This window comes from Phocoena sinus, chromosome 8, assembly GCF_008692025.1.
Source record: "Phocoena sinus isolate mPhoSin1 chromosome 8, mPhoSin1.pri, whole genome shotgun sequence".
In the NCBI taxonomy this organism is placed as follows: domain Eukaryota; kingdom Metazoa; phylum Chordata; class Mammalia; order Artiodactyla; family Phocoenidae; genus Phocoena; species Phocoena sinus.
This window is the reverse complement of record NC_045770.1, coordinates 103,321,746-103,338,137: the sequence shown is the minus strand read 5'-3', so window position 1 is coordinate 103,338,137 and position 16,392 is coordinate 103,321,746. Positions and strand designations below refer to the sequence as shown.

Sequence of the window (16,392 nt, the reverse complement as noted above, 5' to 3'; positions counted from 1 at the left end):
GACGCGGCGGGAGTCCTGGAGGCGCCGCCAGCCTCAGGCGTCCCGGCCCTCGGGGCCTGACGAGACTCTGGGCTGCGTGAACGCCGGAGGTCTTCCTAGCCGTGACCCTAGGCAGCTTCCTCGCCTGCCAAACAGGTCTAATACCCCTCATTGAGTGTTTTTTTAAAAAATGGAAGGTTTTAAGCTACGCAAAACATGTTACCATGGACAGCATGGGCCTCACGTCTATCAGCCCAGCTACAATAAACTACTTGCTTGGGGCCAGTTCTGGTTTAGGGTGAGAAAAGGCTAATTTTCTTTTTCTTTTTTTTTGGCCATGCCACGCAGCATGCGGGATCTTAGTTCCCCAACCAAGGATTGAACCCGTGCCCCGGCATTGGAAGCGTGGAGTCCTAACCACTGGTCTGCTAGGGAAGTCCCAAAGACTAATTTTAGTTTTTTTTTTTTTTTTCCTTTCTTTTTTCCTCCCGTTGCGGAGCACAGGCTCGGGACGCGCAGGCTCAGCGGCCATGGCTCACGGGCCCAGCTGCTCCGTGGCATGTGGGATCTTCCCGGACCTGGGCACGAACCCGTGTCCCCTGCATCGGCAGGCGTACTCTCAACCACTGCGCCACCAAGGAAGCCCCAAGATTTAATATTATTCCCTTCCTTGGTAGCCATCAGTTCTTTGCAATCAAATATAGACTTTCTAACCTGGGGTCTAGTGCTCCCCATTCAGATCTAGCCTCCTTTCCTCTCCCTTTACAGCTCTGATTGGAAGGCTGGGGCCACAGATGAGTCTGCTTTCTCATAGGCTTCCCTTCCCATCCCAATCCTGACCCCTCTTCCATCCTTCTGTATGCCATCCTAAATCCACCGCCTGCAAACTTTCCAAATTTCCTCTCACTTATGCCTGTTAGTGTTCTCATCAGCATCCTTTCTTAAATTTTTCTTTTATCTGTTCTCACCTTAGACCACTGAACCACCAAGGATCATTTCATTGCTTTCCTCCCTCTGCTCCAGGCCTACTTCCATGTAAAGGCATGAGGATGGGGGCTGTGCTGTCCCTAACACAGTTCCCAAACTAGAGCACCCTGCTTACTTAACTGAACACAAGGGCCCAGGCCACACCTTTCAGTAGGAAACAGTGGCTTTCAGACTGTCCCAGAAAACCTTCAGGGGGCTCATAACTGATTCAAATCTTTAAAACGGCTGCAGGAAAAGGAAACTCATTTTTGTGCACGCATACATGCCTGGAGGAAGGCTGCAGCGCTGCGCTACGGGCTGAGTTCATGTACACGACATACAATGAAAGTACGTCAGGCGAGCGAGGCTGAGGTATCTCTCTGCTCATGTTCACTACTCGTGCAAAAAGTTTCATGTGTTTCACTGTGATGTCATTAATTTTCCTGTCATCATAATCAAGCTTCTGGACCTATTTTTAAGTATCTGAACTCGCCAGGTCAGCTGTTACAAACCTGTCACCACTTGCATATACAAATCCAGCAGAATTTCCTCCAAACCAACAAAAATACAGAAATAAACAGGATTTTAAAGTTATTTTTTAACCCAAATTTTGTAATCAAAACTTCATTGTTCTTTATTAAAAAACTTATAATCTAATTTACATAAGAAATTAAACAAATACCCAATTTTATATCAACTTAATCTACTGAGCTTAAGCAAACATTTTAATTTGGGGTAAAAGCTATGCTTCAAAACATTTAAAAGCCCCTGTCCTGGGCTTCCCTGGGGGCGCAGTGGTTGAGAGTCCGCCTGCCAATGCAGCAGATGCAGCTTCGTGCCCTGGTCCGGGAAGATCCCACATGCCGCAGAGGGGCTGGGCCCGTGAGCCATGGCTGCTGAGCCTGCGCGTCTGGAACCTGTGCTCCGCAACGGGAGAGGCCACCACAGTGAGGCCCGCGTACCGCAAAACAAAAAAAAAAAGGCCACTATCCTAAGGAAGAAAGATTTAGGATGAAGTGGCCTTAACCAGGAAAGGGAGTTTGGAGATAAACAATCCAGCAGAGGGCTCTGTGTAAAAATGTTTATTTGTACTAATGCTTAGTATACAGGAACTAAAGAAAGAAAGAAAAAAAAAAAAGACACCTCAACTCCAAAGTGACAGTGAATTAGGGCCTTCCCACAGCCAAGGGGAAGGACACTCCAGGGTGTCCTGGCATGGACTGTCCCCGCCCCACTACTTAATGTGTCACCAGGCAGAAAACTGAAGAATCAGGGTGCGAAGACCTTACCAGCTGCTAGCGAGCGTGCCAGGGAAGAAAGGGATGTCTATGTGGCTTCCCCACCACCCAGGAGCCAGGATACACAGAGCAGGAGGCAGAGGCTCCCAATTCAGTTAAGGGCAGGAGCTGAATGCCCAGGTCCAGGAAGAACTAAAAGGGGATTTCGGAGGTAGGCTTTTTCATCGAGTTAAAAAACAGGCACATTGTCCAACATCTCCCTGTGGCCCCCAAGCTGCTGGCCTGGCCCCCTAATGCTTCCCCTCTTCCCACAAAACCAAAGGGAATAAGGAGGGGAGGCAGAAGACAGGAAATAACAAGGGTGGGGAATGCTTCAGTCACTAGAGACCAGGGCCTGTGACGGTGAGCCAGGCAAGCACAAGGAACAATCAGGTGAAGCTGCTCCTCCCCCTGCGGTGCAGTGGTGGGAATGGGACAGAGCCAGGAGGGTGACCAAGAGCATCCTGGCTCAGGCAAAGGATCCTGGGTAGCAGGAACAGAGAGCCGCAGAGAGCCGCTCTGGGGGAAGGAGGCTGTGAGGCTAAGCAGCACAGAGGGCACCGGAAGCTTCTTGCAAGCTTGCTCAGTTCTCACTCCCAGCTGCTCTGGCAGAGGCCCCAGCCTGGCTCACCTCCAGGGGAAGGGAAAACCCTGGGGACCAGAGTGGAGGCAGAGCTGAGAGAAGTGAGCTGCTCTCCCACTCTTTCTCGGAGGACACGGTTTGAACCCTGTGAATACCAGGGCCGGGGCCCAAGGCAGACAGAGTGAATGCACTTCATGGAGAACAGTGAGAAGCTGGGCCCACAGGTATGCCTTGGGGCAGTGTGATGCTCCGTTCTCCCTGAGGGCCTGGGGCCAGAGGCGGTCAGAGCTGCCACCTCAGCTTGCTGCTGCCAAAGGCAGGTTGGCACGACCTCCCCGAGGTTCTCTGGACTTGTGAAAGAGATTAGGAAGGGAAGGTGGGTATGAAACACAGGAGAGAAACAGCCCTAGATGTATGGGGGATCGGGGTGGCCACATCAAGAGGAGTTCTGATTCTGGTAGATGGAAGCTTTCTCCTTCAGCAGGTCCAGACACAAGTGGCAGCTCCAACTTCCTGCAGAGAAGCATAAGGGGTTAGGAGGGGCCCCGCACAATCCTCACCTGCTCTTCTTCTACTCCCCATACCTCACCTCCAGTAGCAGGACTGGCTACGGGCAGGATGGGAGATGTCCTGCAGTAGCAAAGTTTCACAGTTATCCTGAGCAGGGAGGAACTCTAGGTCTTCAAATATCATGAAAAATAATTCTCAATGGAGATATAAGAAATAATCGCCTAGAGGCCTATTTCAGAATATAGATGCCCAGGCCCTCTTGGCCTATTAAATCAGAATCACTAAAGAGGACCTGGGTAGATATAACTTTTTTAAAGCTTTAAAAGGCTTTAAACTTGTGATTACAGAAGAACCAGACTTCATTCTCATGGCCCCAAAGGTTAGAATCAAGATCATGAATAGAGGCTCTAGAGAAACCAATATTGATTCCACATAAGACAGTTTTCTGTGAAGACCACGGAAAGATGAGAAGGGCTCCCCACCATCACTAGGTGCCTGAGAGAGGCTGAGGACCCAGTCAGAGGAAAGGGGGCCAACTATGATGACCCAACTTGTTGTGACCCAAGTCTGGTTTCATAGAAAAACAGGAAATAATGTCCCTTATGAGAAATATAACTAGCTCATACCTTGTTTATTAATATTTGCTATGGCTGGATTCTTCTATGCTTTTTTTTTTTTGAGAAAGAAAATTAGCTCTTTATGCCTTGAAGTTATAAGCATAATTGTACATATGTGTATTTGAACATTATTCTGGGGGAAAGAATCCACAGCTTTTATCAGCTCTTCAGAGATATGTGACTCTCAAAAAGGTAAGATCCTTTCTGACCCAAAGGTAAATACGCAGCAGTTGATAAGCTTTTCTGTAAGTAGCCGGAGAGTGTTAACTACTTGAGGCTTTGTGAGCCACATACAGTCTCAGCCGTATCTTTTTTTTAAAAAAAAAACTCTCTTTAAAAATGTAAAAGTCATTTTTAGCTTGTGAGCTATATATACTAGCTGCAGCTAGGTTTGGCCAGAGGGTCACAGCTTGCAAACCCCTGACCTAGAGCCTAGACCATCTGATGGTTCTACGGGGACCCTACTGTGAGCTGCCTACAACCCTCCACTACCTCAGTGTCTGCCAGCACGTCATTAGGAAAGCCTTTCTACAGTTAATGTAGAATTGTGCCTGTGAACTGGTATTTTATGGTTAAAAACCCCAAAAGCACACTACTTCTCCTCAAACATGGCATGACAGATGAAACTTATAAACGCGGGATGACAGATGAAAAAGCTGAGTGCTCCCCTGCAGCTGCGGCAGGACCCTCAGACTTTGTTAGTGGCCTCCTTCTCTAGGGGGTGACAGCAGTCTGACCTACACTACAAGTCAGCCCACATCACAGTGAGCTACCTTCTCTTGCCTGTAATGCTGGCCCACATCCTTTGTCACAGTAACAGCTACTAGGCATTTGTGTCCTCCTGAGTAAGCTTCTGAATTTCTATAAAGGAACGGCTTCGGCACAGACACCTGGCTGGAAGAGGACTTGCGGCGAGGCAGCCACTTTTTGGTGTCACCACTGGTTTTGTCGAAGACCTTCCATAAACCTGAAGCATCGTTAAGCACTGCTGGAGGGCCAGAGTGACCCACTCAAGGCTCCAGGTTCAACTCCCTCCCCCACACTGGCAGAAACAAACGCTCACATCTGTCGAAAATGGAGTGCTAAAACTAGTCTCGCGTCAGACAAACTACGAACTGAGTTTCTTAGACTTGTTGGAGGAAAACAAATCTCTCCTTCTGGTAATTATTCTCTGCTCAGCATCTGTTTTCTCTCAGGCTGTCGATTTTCTGTGTTTGTAAATGTTATCTGGTGATAATGTACAAACATTAAAGCCTCAAAGTTGCAATGCTAGGAAAGCACTCTGAACTGAGTGAAGGCAATGTGCCTACTCCCTAATCTGAAAGAATGTATCACTGATACGAGAACTCACTTAACCGTACAGGCGATTTTCCAAGTTACTAATAAAATACTTGTTCTGAGTAAGAGATCAGGGAGACCTACCTTCAGGAGGCTCAGACATAGATGGGGTGAGACAATACATGTGGTAGCCACGATCACAGTCATCACAGAAGAGCAGCTGGTCCTAGAGAATGCAAGATGGAAGAGGAAGGGGGGAGGTGAATGACTAACGGGCCTCAGTTGGGCTGTTGAGGACAGGTAGGAAGGAGGGCTTCTGCAGACACGGCTGCTAATTCCAGGAGGGGCAGGATAGATGGCAGTGAGAACAGACATGGGACCCTCTAGACAGAAAATCACTGCTGTCCACTTCCACCCAGACAGAGTCACTACTGTCATCCCACCTGGACGCCACCAGCCGCCTAACGGATCTCATGGCCTCCACATTGTTCCCTCCCAATCTGTTCTCCACAGAGCAGCCAAAGTTACCTTTTTAAGATGTAAGACAAACCACATCACTCCTGATTAAACTCTCAAAGCTGATGGCACCTGCCTTCCAGCCTCATCTTTTACTCGCTCTCCCACTGCAGGAGGGCTCCAGCCGGCCACAGGGGCCTCAATCCACCCAGTGCGTCCACCTTTAGGCCTTTTTGCTGGCTACTCTTTCCTGGGAATACTCTCTCTCCAAATCTCCTTGAACTGTTTCCCTTGTATCATCCAAACCTCAACACCAACACCACCTCCTCAGAAAAGGCCTCTCTATCTGAATCAGCTATCCAGTTGCTCTCTGCCACATTACTGCTTTCACTTTCTTCATGGAATAGCATAAAACGTCACCCACTTCCTTGCTTATTCCCGCAAGAACGTAAACCCCCATGAAAGCAGGGACCCTGTTTGTCTTTAGCGTGCTTATTGCCTAAAACAGTGTCTGACACCAAGTCGGTACTCAGTGAACACCTGCCCAACAAATCAAAGTTCCCACGGGTGGAAAGTACAGTGAGAGCTGAGCAGAAGCGCGCCAGGGGCAGGGGCGGGACGGGACGACACACGCACATCGTTCTCGGAGGTGCCACAGATGTTGCAGCACTTGCACTCGATGCACTGCCAGCGGTAGGTCTTCACGGCTGCCATCATCACGGGGGTGAACTGGAGGCAGGACGGATGCCCTGTGGGGGGAGCGAGTGAAACAGGCAGCCGGAGGTCGGGGAGAAGCGAGGTGACCTGGGTGACTGTGACAGCCGCTGGATGCTGGCAAGCCACGAGCCCCTCGGGGACTGGGTGCCGGCTAGGGCTGCCCTGGCCCTGGGTTGGAGGTACCTGAGCGGCCACAGTCAGAACAGGACACCAGCTCCTCGGGCTGTCCTGTCTTCTTGTTGATCTTGGAGTCCCCCAGGCAGAAGTCACAGTAGTTGTTGGGCAGGGCCAATCCATCGGGACCCTTCTTGGCTACAGGGAGAAAGGGAAGAACTTTCATGATACCCATGTGGGCCTCTGGGTCTCTCAACATCCCTGCAGGGAGGGCTTTTCATAACCAGGCCAACGCCTGTTTGCCCCGCCTCTGACAGCAGCTTACATTTCTGCTCCTCGGACCTCTGGGAAACCGGGGTGGGTGGCTGCGAGTCTTCTTTGTCCTCGCCCTCCTCCTCAGCCAAGTGGGAGTGGGCATAGTGGTAACTGAGGCCTGGTCGGTTCTTGTAACGTTTTCCACAAACTAAGCGCGGAGAAGATTGCAGAGAAAGGCGTCAGGATCCCAGAGTGCCACATCCCTGCCCCTCTAAGCTGTGGGCTCCACCTGAGGCAGAGGTAATCACCCCCATCAGCTCTGCTCAGGGACAGGCCTTTAGTGATAGCTGCCTCCCTGTGGCCAAGAACATCAGACCTGGGGCTCTCCAGCTTCCATGGCTCTTCTCCCTACTAAACCCAAGCCCATGGCCACCTGTACTCCTCCACGTAGGCTGTCTGGGAGGCTGAGCCCTTGCCCCATCACCGCCTGCCCTGGGAATAGTCTGGGGAGCTCCAGGTCAGGAGGGAGAGGAAATTTCTATAGTCTTGCAATATGGCAGGAAGGAGGAAAGGTAGCAGAGACTCCAAACTTTTTTACCTCTCAGTAAATGAAGGAGGCTTACGCTACTCCATATATAACATAGCCCATCTCTGCCCAAATAAAGGAGCTAGGGGGTGGATCTCTTGGGGATAACCTACCAACTGAGTCTGCTGGGATAGCTGTCTCCCAGAGAAACTCAAAGACACTCCCACATCAGTGCCCTGCCCAACCCCCCCAACCCCCAACCCCCCCCAAACCCCCAACCAGCAAGGAAAGCAGATCCCCATGAGGCATCTTGCAGTTCTGAGCAGTGATACCAAGAAGAGCAGGGGGCAGCAGGAAAGGAACGGGGAAGGGATGGGAGGAGGGGGTGGCAAGATGGTGGGGAACGTTAGCTCACCACTATGTGTCTGTTTTGGGGAAGGGGGAGCAGAGGGATCTGTTTGTAACGGGTTCCTTATAATGCTTCTGAAGCCACCCCATGCAGTGGGCCCGAGCAGCCCTAGGAGCAACTTTGTGGGAGACAAGCAGTGGTAAAGGCAGCTTCCAGGACCGTGAGGAGTGGAGCACATAGAAGGCCCATTGCTCCTGTCCCCATGCCATTCCAGAGACCTTACAACTAGCATCACAGATGATAAGGCAGGAACAAGGGAGGAGGGAAAAAGGGATAGGAAAACCAAAAGTCTGAAAAGTTGAGAGAGCTACCTCTCTGGGGCGCTTTCGAGGTATGCTTTTGTTTGAAACTATCTGAAAGACAGAAAGAAAAGTCATGAGAAGAAGGCCTTGATACACTTGAGACAGGTGCGGCAGCAGCAGGAAAGCGGAGCAAACGAGAGAGAAACCCCAGCGGTGATGGTGCTCCCAGGGTGGAGGGACAGAAGTGGGCAAGAGAGAGAAAAGGGGGAGAGAGCACAGACATTGAAAAAGTCAGTGTTGGACTCCTGGGGCCCTGACTTGATTGGGGCCAGCAGACCTGGATGCCACCTATTTGAGGCCAACCCTGCCTGCTGTGTGTGCCCCTCACGGGTACCCCCACCCCGAGGACGGCAATCTCCCCCAGAGCATGCAGGGCTCACCCACCATGTAGCGGAGGCCAGGGCCTCTCAGGGATCTCAGAGGGAACCAGTCAGCAGGCAGGACAAGAGTCCAGGCTTGTTTTACCACTCTGAACAAGAACACAACCTTCCCTCCTCTCATATCCTGAGGAGCTGGGTCCAAGGCAAGGACTACCCACCCACTCGTGAGGCACTCACTGTCACAGGCATAGGGTTTATCTCGATCCTCCAGGATGGAAGCGTCCAGCTTCTTACGGGCACTGCCCACACCTTTACCCTGTGAAGAAGAGCAAAAAAAAGCCCTTAACAAGGTGTCTAGGCCTGAGGAGTTAGACTCTCCCAGAAGCTGGCTGCTCATCTCACTCAAGAGAGAAAATGGCAACAACAAGCAATAAAACAGTGGGACTCTGCAGGCTACCTGAGCCCCCAGGCTGCAGGCAGCACTTGGCCCCTCACCTTGGACTTCCCCTTGCCCCGACGCTTGGGAGTGTCTTCTTCATAGTCCTCATCATCAAGGTCATCCAGGAAGTCGTCCGGTTCTAGGATCCGCTGAGTGGACAGGAAGATTAGGATGGGCAGAAATAAGGAACATCCAAAAGCTCCCCCATGATGGGACTGGCCAAGGCCGCCCAGAACCTCCTCTGTGACCTGGCCCCTCCGCTCCAGCCTCACTCCTCACTGCTGTTCTTTCAGTGCTTTGGGCTCTCCTTCCTCTGCGCCTCTCTTCATGTTGCTCCCCTAGCCTGGAATGCCTTTCCCATCATCTCCAAGTGGCTAAATCAAACCCCATGTTTTCATAAAACTTTCCCTGATACCCCAAGTAGCTGTGGCCTCTCCTGCCTCTGATCTGCCACCTTAGGTGCATGTTAGTGGTGGTTCCCTTCCGACACCTCACTTCCCAGATTTAAATTAGAGCCTTCCTGCTTATTTGGGTGGCCTGGTGGGAAGTTTTTTTTTTTTTTCACTGATCTGCTGCAGCCTCCCTATATGTGAAACGGGCAACAATACCTATTTCATAAGGTTGTAGAGACTGGAGAAGACGATGGAAAGCACTTAGCACAGTGCCTGGCATATTTTTAGCTCTTATTATTTTTATGTACAGTTTTATCTTCCTTGTTGGCAGAGACCAGGTCTGCATCACCCACGTAACCCCAGGCACCAAAAAACTTTGGTGGCAACAGAAGACGAACGAGAGTCTGTAGTTAGAAGGAAAGGAGCAGCAAAGACTGGAAGGTAACAGTGAAGTTCTCATTACGGAATGGAGCAGAACAGAACTCCAGGTGGCTGCCTCCAGCCCCACAGCTTCTACTTCTATTCTGATTACTGGGTGGCCTCTGATGAAGAGGAGACTGATTTCCATCAAAGTTCCCTTAACCACAGTGTTAATCTTGTACCTTCCGTGCTCGACTGTTCGTCACAGGAAACTCGCCCAGGCTGTCGTCATCAACTCGGGGATCCGGGGCGCCTCGCTTCTCCAGCGGGTCGGTGCGCAACAGAGCCTCTAAACTACTGCCGTCCTGAGAGATCAGCCCCTCCTTCTTCAGGGTCTGGTCTGTGTCTGCAGGCAAGGCCAGGAGGAGGCGAGGCTCAGAAGGGCTGGAAGCAGACCTCTCCGGGTGTATACAGTGCTAGATCAGCCACTAGCCAGTCACTGTCTTCTGGTCTCTGGCTGCCCAGGAACCAAGACACCGTGGTTCACTTGGCACCATAACTTATCTGTTTACCTGTCTCTTCTATTCGACTGAGTTCTTTACAGAAGGAATCACATCTCATTCATTTTAGTATCTTTAGGATCTAGCATTGGGCCTGGTACGTAACAGGTGATTGGCAGGCCTCCTACTACACAGCAGGCTATGCCCCTGCTCAGGGAGGAGTGTGCTTTACCTGGTTTAATAGTTGGGAAAGAAAGTCTTGGATCCTCAGGAGGGTGGGCTCGCCGCTTTTTCCGCCAGCGCCGGGCAGGGTAGGAGTACAGCTGCCCAGAGGCCAATCCTGTGGAAGGGAAAAAGAGAGTGAAGTCAAGACCTAACCCTAGAAAATAATACCAAACACTTTCTGCATGAGTAGGCCCTGACTGAGTTCTAGAGCAAGGGAGGAATACGGACAGTGAGGGCCTGGGGACAGGGTGCGGATAAGAGAAACACACGTAAGCTCAGAGGCCTTGGCTAACACATAGCTCTCCAGAAGCCCAACAAGAGCTTCAGCAGTGCAGCCTGCAGAAAACAAAGATGCTTCATCCTCCCTGGGCTTCTAATCATGGGAAGACTATAATCTCCATGGGAGGAAAGCAGTAAGGAAAACCCTTTCAGCTGGCTCATCACCTAAGATGAGGAAGCTTCTTCCTCCTTGTGCTCCTGAGTGGACCCTCACCTGGACCCCGGTGTCGCTTTTCCATCCAGATATAACAGTTGCTCTGTGCTACTCCGGTCTGTGAGTCCAAGAAAGGCAGGCGCACGCTGCGCTCAGCACAGAGGCGGGCGTTGTAATTGTGGCACTGCTCCATTGCATCTTTGTAATACTGCTCCCCAAGGCTGCAGGAAAGACAAAGATCAGGTGTGTGTGTGTGTGTGTGTGTGTGTGTTGGGCTGGTGCTGAGCTATCCCTTTCACTGGCCATCTGCTTCTCTAGAAGGCTCAAGGGACTTGGAGAGTGTCACTCTGCTTTTATTTGCTACCATTTCTGCCTCATGGGACACCAAGCTCCTTCACTAAGTCATTATGAGGAAAGGTACTTTACAAATAAATTACCGTCAGGAACACAGGATTTCATCGTGTGTCTAATCGGACCTTAGTCTAACCCACAAAGAGGGGAAGAAAATCATGTTCCTTCCGTGCCTCTCAAGAGTATAACCCTGTGCTAGCCAAGATGCTATTTCTCTTAATCCTCAGGATTCTGAGAAGCAGAGGTTAGCTCCTTTTTACAAATGAGAAGAGAATTCAAAAAGGTCTGGGAGACTTATGAAACTATATTTAGCAAACTCTATACTAACTCTATCTATACAAACTATCTATACAATGAAATTCTACTTAGCCATAAAAAAAAAAAAAGAAGGAAACTCTTCGTGTACTAACATTAAACAATCTCCAAGATAACTAGAAAAAAAAAAAGGTACAGGGCTGAGCAGTGTTATAGGATGCCACCATTTATGTGGCCAATTGGTAGAAAAGAAACTGTAGGCCTCCAAGGAGAAAAACCAGGTGACTAGGGGACTTTCTCCTATGTGCCATTTTATATCTTCTGAACTTTAAACTAGGTGTTTAGCCAACTAATTCTATATACTAATTTTACAGTAAATGGAAAACATCAGAAAATACTTGAACACTCTCGAAGCCTACTTTCTACTGAGTATCATTACACTGATACAAAACCTGTTTGCTCAAAGGCCTATCCTAGGCCCTTCTCCATTCTCACACCATCAAATTTTTTAGGAAAGAAACTTCTTGGACTCAAAAGATTCAATTTGAAATCTGATTTTTTAAAGTGCTTTAAAAAGCTGCAAAACTGCACAGTGCCAGGAGTTATCTGGCTCTAAGAAGCATGTATGGGCTTCCCTGGTGGTGCAGTGGTTAAGAATCCACCGGCCAATGCAGGCGACACGGGTTTGATCCCTGGTCCGGGAAGATCCCACATGTCGCAGAGCAACTAAGCTTGTGCGCCACAACTACTAAGCCTGCACTCTAGAGCCCGCGAGCCACGACTACTGAAGCCTGTGCACCTAGAGCCCGTGCTCTGCAACAAGAGAAGCCACCGCAATGAGAAGCCCGCACACTGCAGCAAAGAGTAGCCCCGGCTCACCACAACTAGAGAAAGCCCACGCACAGCAACGAAGATCCAATGCAGCCAAAAATAAAAGTAAATAAATTAAGAAGCATGTATATAGAACCAATCTTGTTCTCATGCTTCAGGGTTTAACAAGTATTTTAGTATGGGAACTTTAACTATATTCACATTTATATATCCAATCAATCTCAAAATAAACAAAATGAGGGCAGAGATGATTTCTTTCCCACGATATCCTCAGTACTCACGATGGTGTCTGAAGCATCTTGACTAAGGAGTAAAAAGACCTGGCTTGGCTGCAAGTCACCACATAAATGTGGACATTTAATCAACCTACATGGACCTCAGGTTCCTATGCTATTGATTGGGGAGGCTGAACTAGATAAGCTCTGACATATTCTACAAGAGGGAGACTCCTAGCAAAAGAAGCTGAAGCGAGGTCTTCTGTTGTTTATGTCCATAACTCAAGCTACAGCAACAAACCCTTCTCTGGAATCTGAGGGGGGCTTTCACTGGGCAGCCACAATAGACCACTTAGGCACAGCTTAGCACATTCCCAGCAGCTGAAAAAGACACGCACTGCACACACATCTTGTGACACCACAAGACAGCCTGGCTTGATTCAACGCGCCGTAATGACTGTAATTTGAGGTAGGCATGAATCCTGTATTGGAGAGTAGAGCGAAGGGAACAGGTTCATATTTGCTCGCCTTTAGGAGGCAGCCATGTCCTCACTAAACAGAGGAAAACTGGATAAACAAGGCTGAGTGCAGCAGCTCCTTTGTTTCCACTGATGGGAATTGACACTGACAGTGTGAGTCAAATGCAAGGAAGGGCTAGACAGGCTGAGAGCTGCAAAGTCAGAACAAGGAAGCTGGAAACAGCTGGGGGGGATGCATGAGAGATGTTCTATCAGAGCTCTTGTGAGTTAAGTGGGATTTCGGAAGGTGGGGCAAACTGTCTCGTGAGTAAGAGAGCTGAGAATGAAACACCAGTTGGAGGAAGAGAGGATCTGACGAGGACAGAGCAAGAGAGAATGAGAGAGATCTCTTAAGAATCTAAGGCTCCTATTTCAAGAAATTTCAAGGTAACATCATTCTCCAGATCTCGTTACCTAACTCAGAGGATTTCAAAACCAGTCAGCAACCATAGCTATTTTATACCATTATTTTGCCCTAGTAAGACCCCTTAAAGATCGTTTCAATTCTGACACCACATTTGGGAGGGACAGAAAATTTATAAACAGGGAAATTCTTCTCCCAGAACAAGATGCAAGTCAGAAAAGATGAGCTAGTAGTCCTGACCTCGATGTATAGCCTCAGCTGTCAGAAGACTAGGCACACCATGGTCAAGAGAAGCGCCAGAAAAGCACCTCTTTCCAGGATGAGAATATGGTACAGGAAGCCGGCAAGTCCCTTCTTAAAGGGCAAGTTCTGTAGGGAAACGTATTAACTGTGGTCCACAGCTCTCTACAGCTAGAACTGAGCAGCAGAAAGTTGGTTTCTCATTACTGGTATTCAGGAACCAGTGGCTGGTGACCCTCATGATCTCTACAGTTCTTTAAAGAGAAATAAGAAGTCATGCTCTACTTAAATGGCCAAACCCTCATTTCTAACATCACACAGAAGGGTTGCTACCCCTATCTCCCAGATGAAAATCTTCCAACATGTAGAATCTCATTACGTGTAACTCTTAAACCTAGGCTAGTTTGACATTCCCCCAGTACAGTAAGGTTTCCAAGGTAGAAGCTTTGATTCTTTTTCGAGAAGCATGAAACCTGTGTAAAACCTCCCCTTACAATGGGACAGGGGGAGTCAACAAAGAGAAAGGTAGGGAAACAAAGAAAGAACATGTGAGTCAGGAAGGATAACTATATAAGGATCAACAGCATCATTCCTAAATTGAGGGAAATGTCAGCTTGAAGAGAGAGCTGGGGAAACTGGAGTGGGCAGATCAGAGAGAAAGATAATAGCATTGGGAGGAGGGGTGGCTGAAAGAGGCAGCAGGATGGAGCTGAAAGCAAGTTCAAAAAAAAAACAACCCACAAGAGGAGAAGGAGAAGGCACTTAGCTTAATGGAAGCGGGAAAGCATTCTCAAAGAAAAGGCTCCAGGCAGGGGGAGGGAGAGAAGCAAATGTACCCTTAAAAAGGGCTCTTGGGAAGAGTGGGGCTCAGCCCACCACAAAGACAGATGAGAAGCTGTGAGTCCTTTAGAAGAGTTCCCAAACCTTTACCTTGTCATTCAGTCAAAATCCAAAACTAGACACCCAGACAGCTCTCAATTTTCCTACCTCTGCAGCCAGCCAAACTTACCCATCAAAGGAGCTTGCTGTATTCGCCCACGGGGGGCATGAACTCATTGCAAAATTCATTCAGATTCTTCTGCAGGGAGGAGGCTGGGTTACATCAAGTCCCAAGGCATCTTTAACTCACAGCTAACAGGCCATTCTCCATCTACCCAACAACCATTAACTTTAACCTTGCTCGAAACCTGCCTAGCCCAAGAGTATTGCAGAGCTAAGACGGCCGGCCTAGATGCCCCTCTGGGCGGCAAGGCGGCCTGGACCGCGTCCGTCCAATGCCCGCTTTTGGATGGCTGGGATTGGGCGGCGCAAAGGCCCTATTCCCTGAAGTTCTTTCCCTCTGTATCTGCTCCTCAACAAATTCTTCCCAAGAATATTTTTGGTCTCGGGTACCTGATACTCAAGGACCACCCGCCGCCCCTCCGCCACCCGGAACATCACGGGGCTGTTTAGAATAGAACAGCCCAGAGTGCTTAACAGCGCCAGGGCTGCCGAGCCTGCTCCTCCTGGGCCGGTTGCGTGCAGCCGATGAGAAGGGGTCGGCGGCCGGGCCACTCCCAGGTCCGCCCTCTGCCCGGCTCCCCCGGACTGAGGCGTCTCGGGAGCGAACCCGGGACCGTCTCTCGTACGCAACAAGGGCGCCATACTCGAACCCCTCAGCATGAAGGCAGCGCCCAGGCCGCAGAGCCCCACAGGAAGGCTGCCCGTTAGGGGCTCCCGTGGGCCACCCTTAGGGCCTCCACAAGTTTCCAAAGAAGCGCAACGTCTTCTCTGGAGTCTCCTGTTGCCCTCCCCACTATGAGTCGCAATAATGCCTTCCCGGGCACGTCCTTCTCTCCGCCTCGTCCCTTCCCATACCGCCCCCTGCTCCCAGGCCCCTTACAAGACCTCCCGGCCTAGGAGAGATCGAAACGGCCACTCACAGCTTCACTACATTTTCCACCACAGCCGCCATCTTCCCGGCTCCTCTCCCTCAGGCCTGGAGGCCCGGAGCCCGCAGCGCGCAGGCGCTGGGGCCGCACGGGGAACCAGTTTCCTCGTCCTTCTGCGCAGGCGCTGCCCGGGCGCGCGCGCCCGAGAGCGAGCGACGGAGAACGAGCCACTTGCAGGTTCTCCCGGGCCAGAGAGACGAGGGGCGAATGCGCAGGCGCGACGGGGACGGGCGCGCGTCCCGAGACTCCGGCTCCAGTTCTCCCTCTTCCACCTGGTGGAGTGGGAGGAGAGAGGGAGGGTCTGGGCCCGTCCAAAAATGAGAAGGTGAGAGGTTGGTGAGAACTGGCAGGCCCAGAGGTGGCCTAGATAGAGCTCATGCGTCCTGCTACCTCGCCGACCTTTCTTTAACCTCGTGGTTAACCCTTTACCCTCACTTACAGGCCAGGGGTTGGTGGGTACTCGAAGGTAAGAGGAGTGAACAGTCCACTTGGGCTGCCAAACATGTGCCCATTTTAGGGAGGGCGAATTTAACTCCCAGAACCTGGCAGATCTTTGACCTGAATATTGGGGGTCTGACAGAAGTTCCCCCACCTTCCTGCCACCATATCAAGCCACCAACTTAATTGATGCCCGCCTCTTCTCCCTTGCTTCCTACTCCCAAGCTCGTAACCTCCATGAAGAACTTCCCTCCTGCAACTATCTTCTGTACCATTCATTTCTCCTTCACTATTGCATCACGCAAATTCATCTACAAATACGACTTTGAAAAAAATCAGAGCCCTTCCTTAAGCCCATTCTGCTTTTGATTGTCACCCCATTTCTTTTCATCCTATAAAAACACATATTCTGTTTATACTCCATATCTCTGTTGACTTGTTTCCAAGTCTCTTTCTGCCCAGTTTAATGGGGATTTTGTTCCCCCAGTTCATTGAAACATCTTCTAACAAAGACACCACGACCTCCATTTCAACAGATTTAGAGATTTCCTTTCTGTCCTTATCAGCCTATCAACCCCCATGACACCACTG

The 16,392-nt window shown here is 50.1% G+C and overlaps 1 protein-coding gene across 7 annotated transcripts; it reads right to left on the bottom strand.

The window, feature by feature from the left end:
- Positions 1 to 2,012: 2,012 nt before the first annotated feature.
- On the bottom strand, positions 2,013 to 15,481 carry DPF2 (double PHD fingers 2). 7 transcript variants are annotated; one of them, XM_032640556.1, is made up of 13 exons: positions 15,355 to 15,428; positions 14,442 to 14,510; positions 10,719 to 10,879; positions 10,233 to 10,340; positions 9,743 to 9,906; positions 8,805 to 8,897; positions 8,547 to 8,625; positions 7,999 to 8,040; positions 6,823 to 6,960; positions 6,567 to 6,695; positions 6,303 to 6,415; positions 5,355 to 5,436; positions 2,013 to 3,318 (listed from the first exon to the last, which is right to left on the bottom strand). In XM_032640556.1, the coding sequence occupies exons 2-13, from the start codon at positions 14,498 to 14,500 to the stop codon at positions 3,242 to 3,244; spliced, it is 1,245 nt and encodes a 414-aa protein (XP_032496447.1). In that variant the 5' UTR covers positions 14,501 to 14,510; positions 15,355 to 15,428; the 3' UTR covers positions 2,013 to 3,241. The 7 variants fall into 7 exon arrangements, with proteins under 7 accessions (XP_032496447.1, XP_032496448.1, XP_032496449.1 ...); XM_032640557.1 differs by having other exon boundaries at positions 14,442 to 14,582; positions 15,355 to 15,407; XM_032640558.1 differs by lacking the exon at positions 14,442 to 14,510 and having other exon boundaries at positions 15,355 to 15,481.
- Between the last annotated feature and the right edge of the window lie 911 nt (positions 15,482 to 16,392).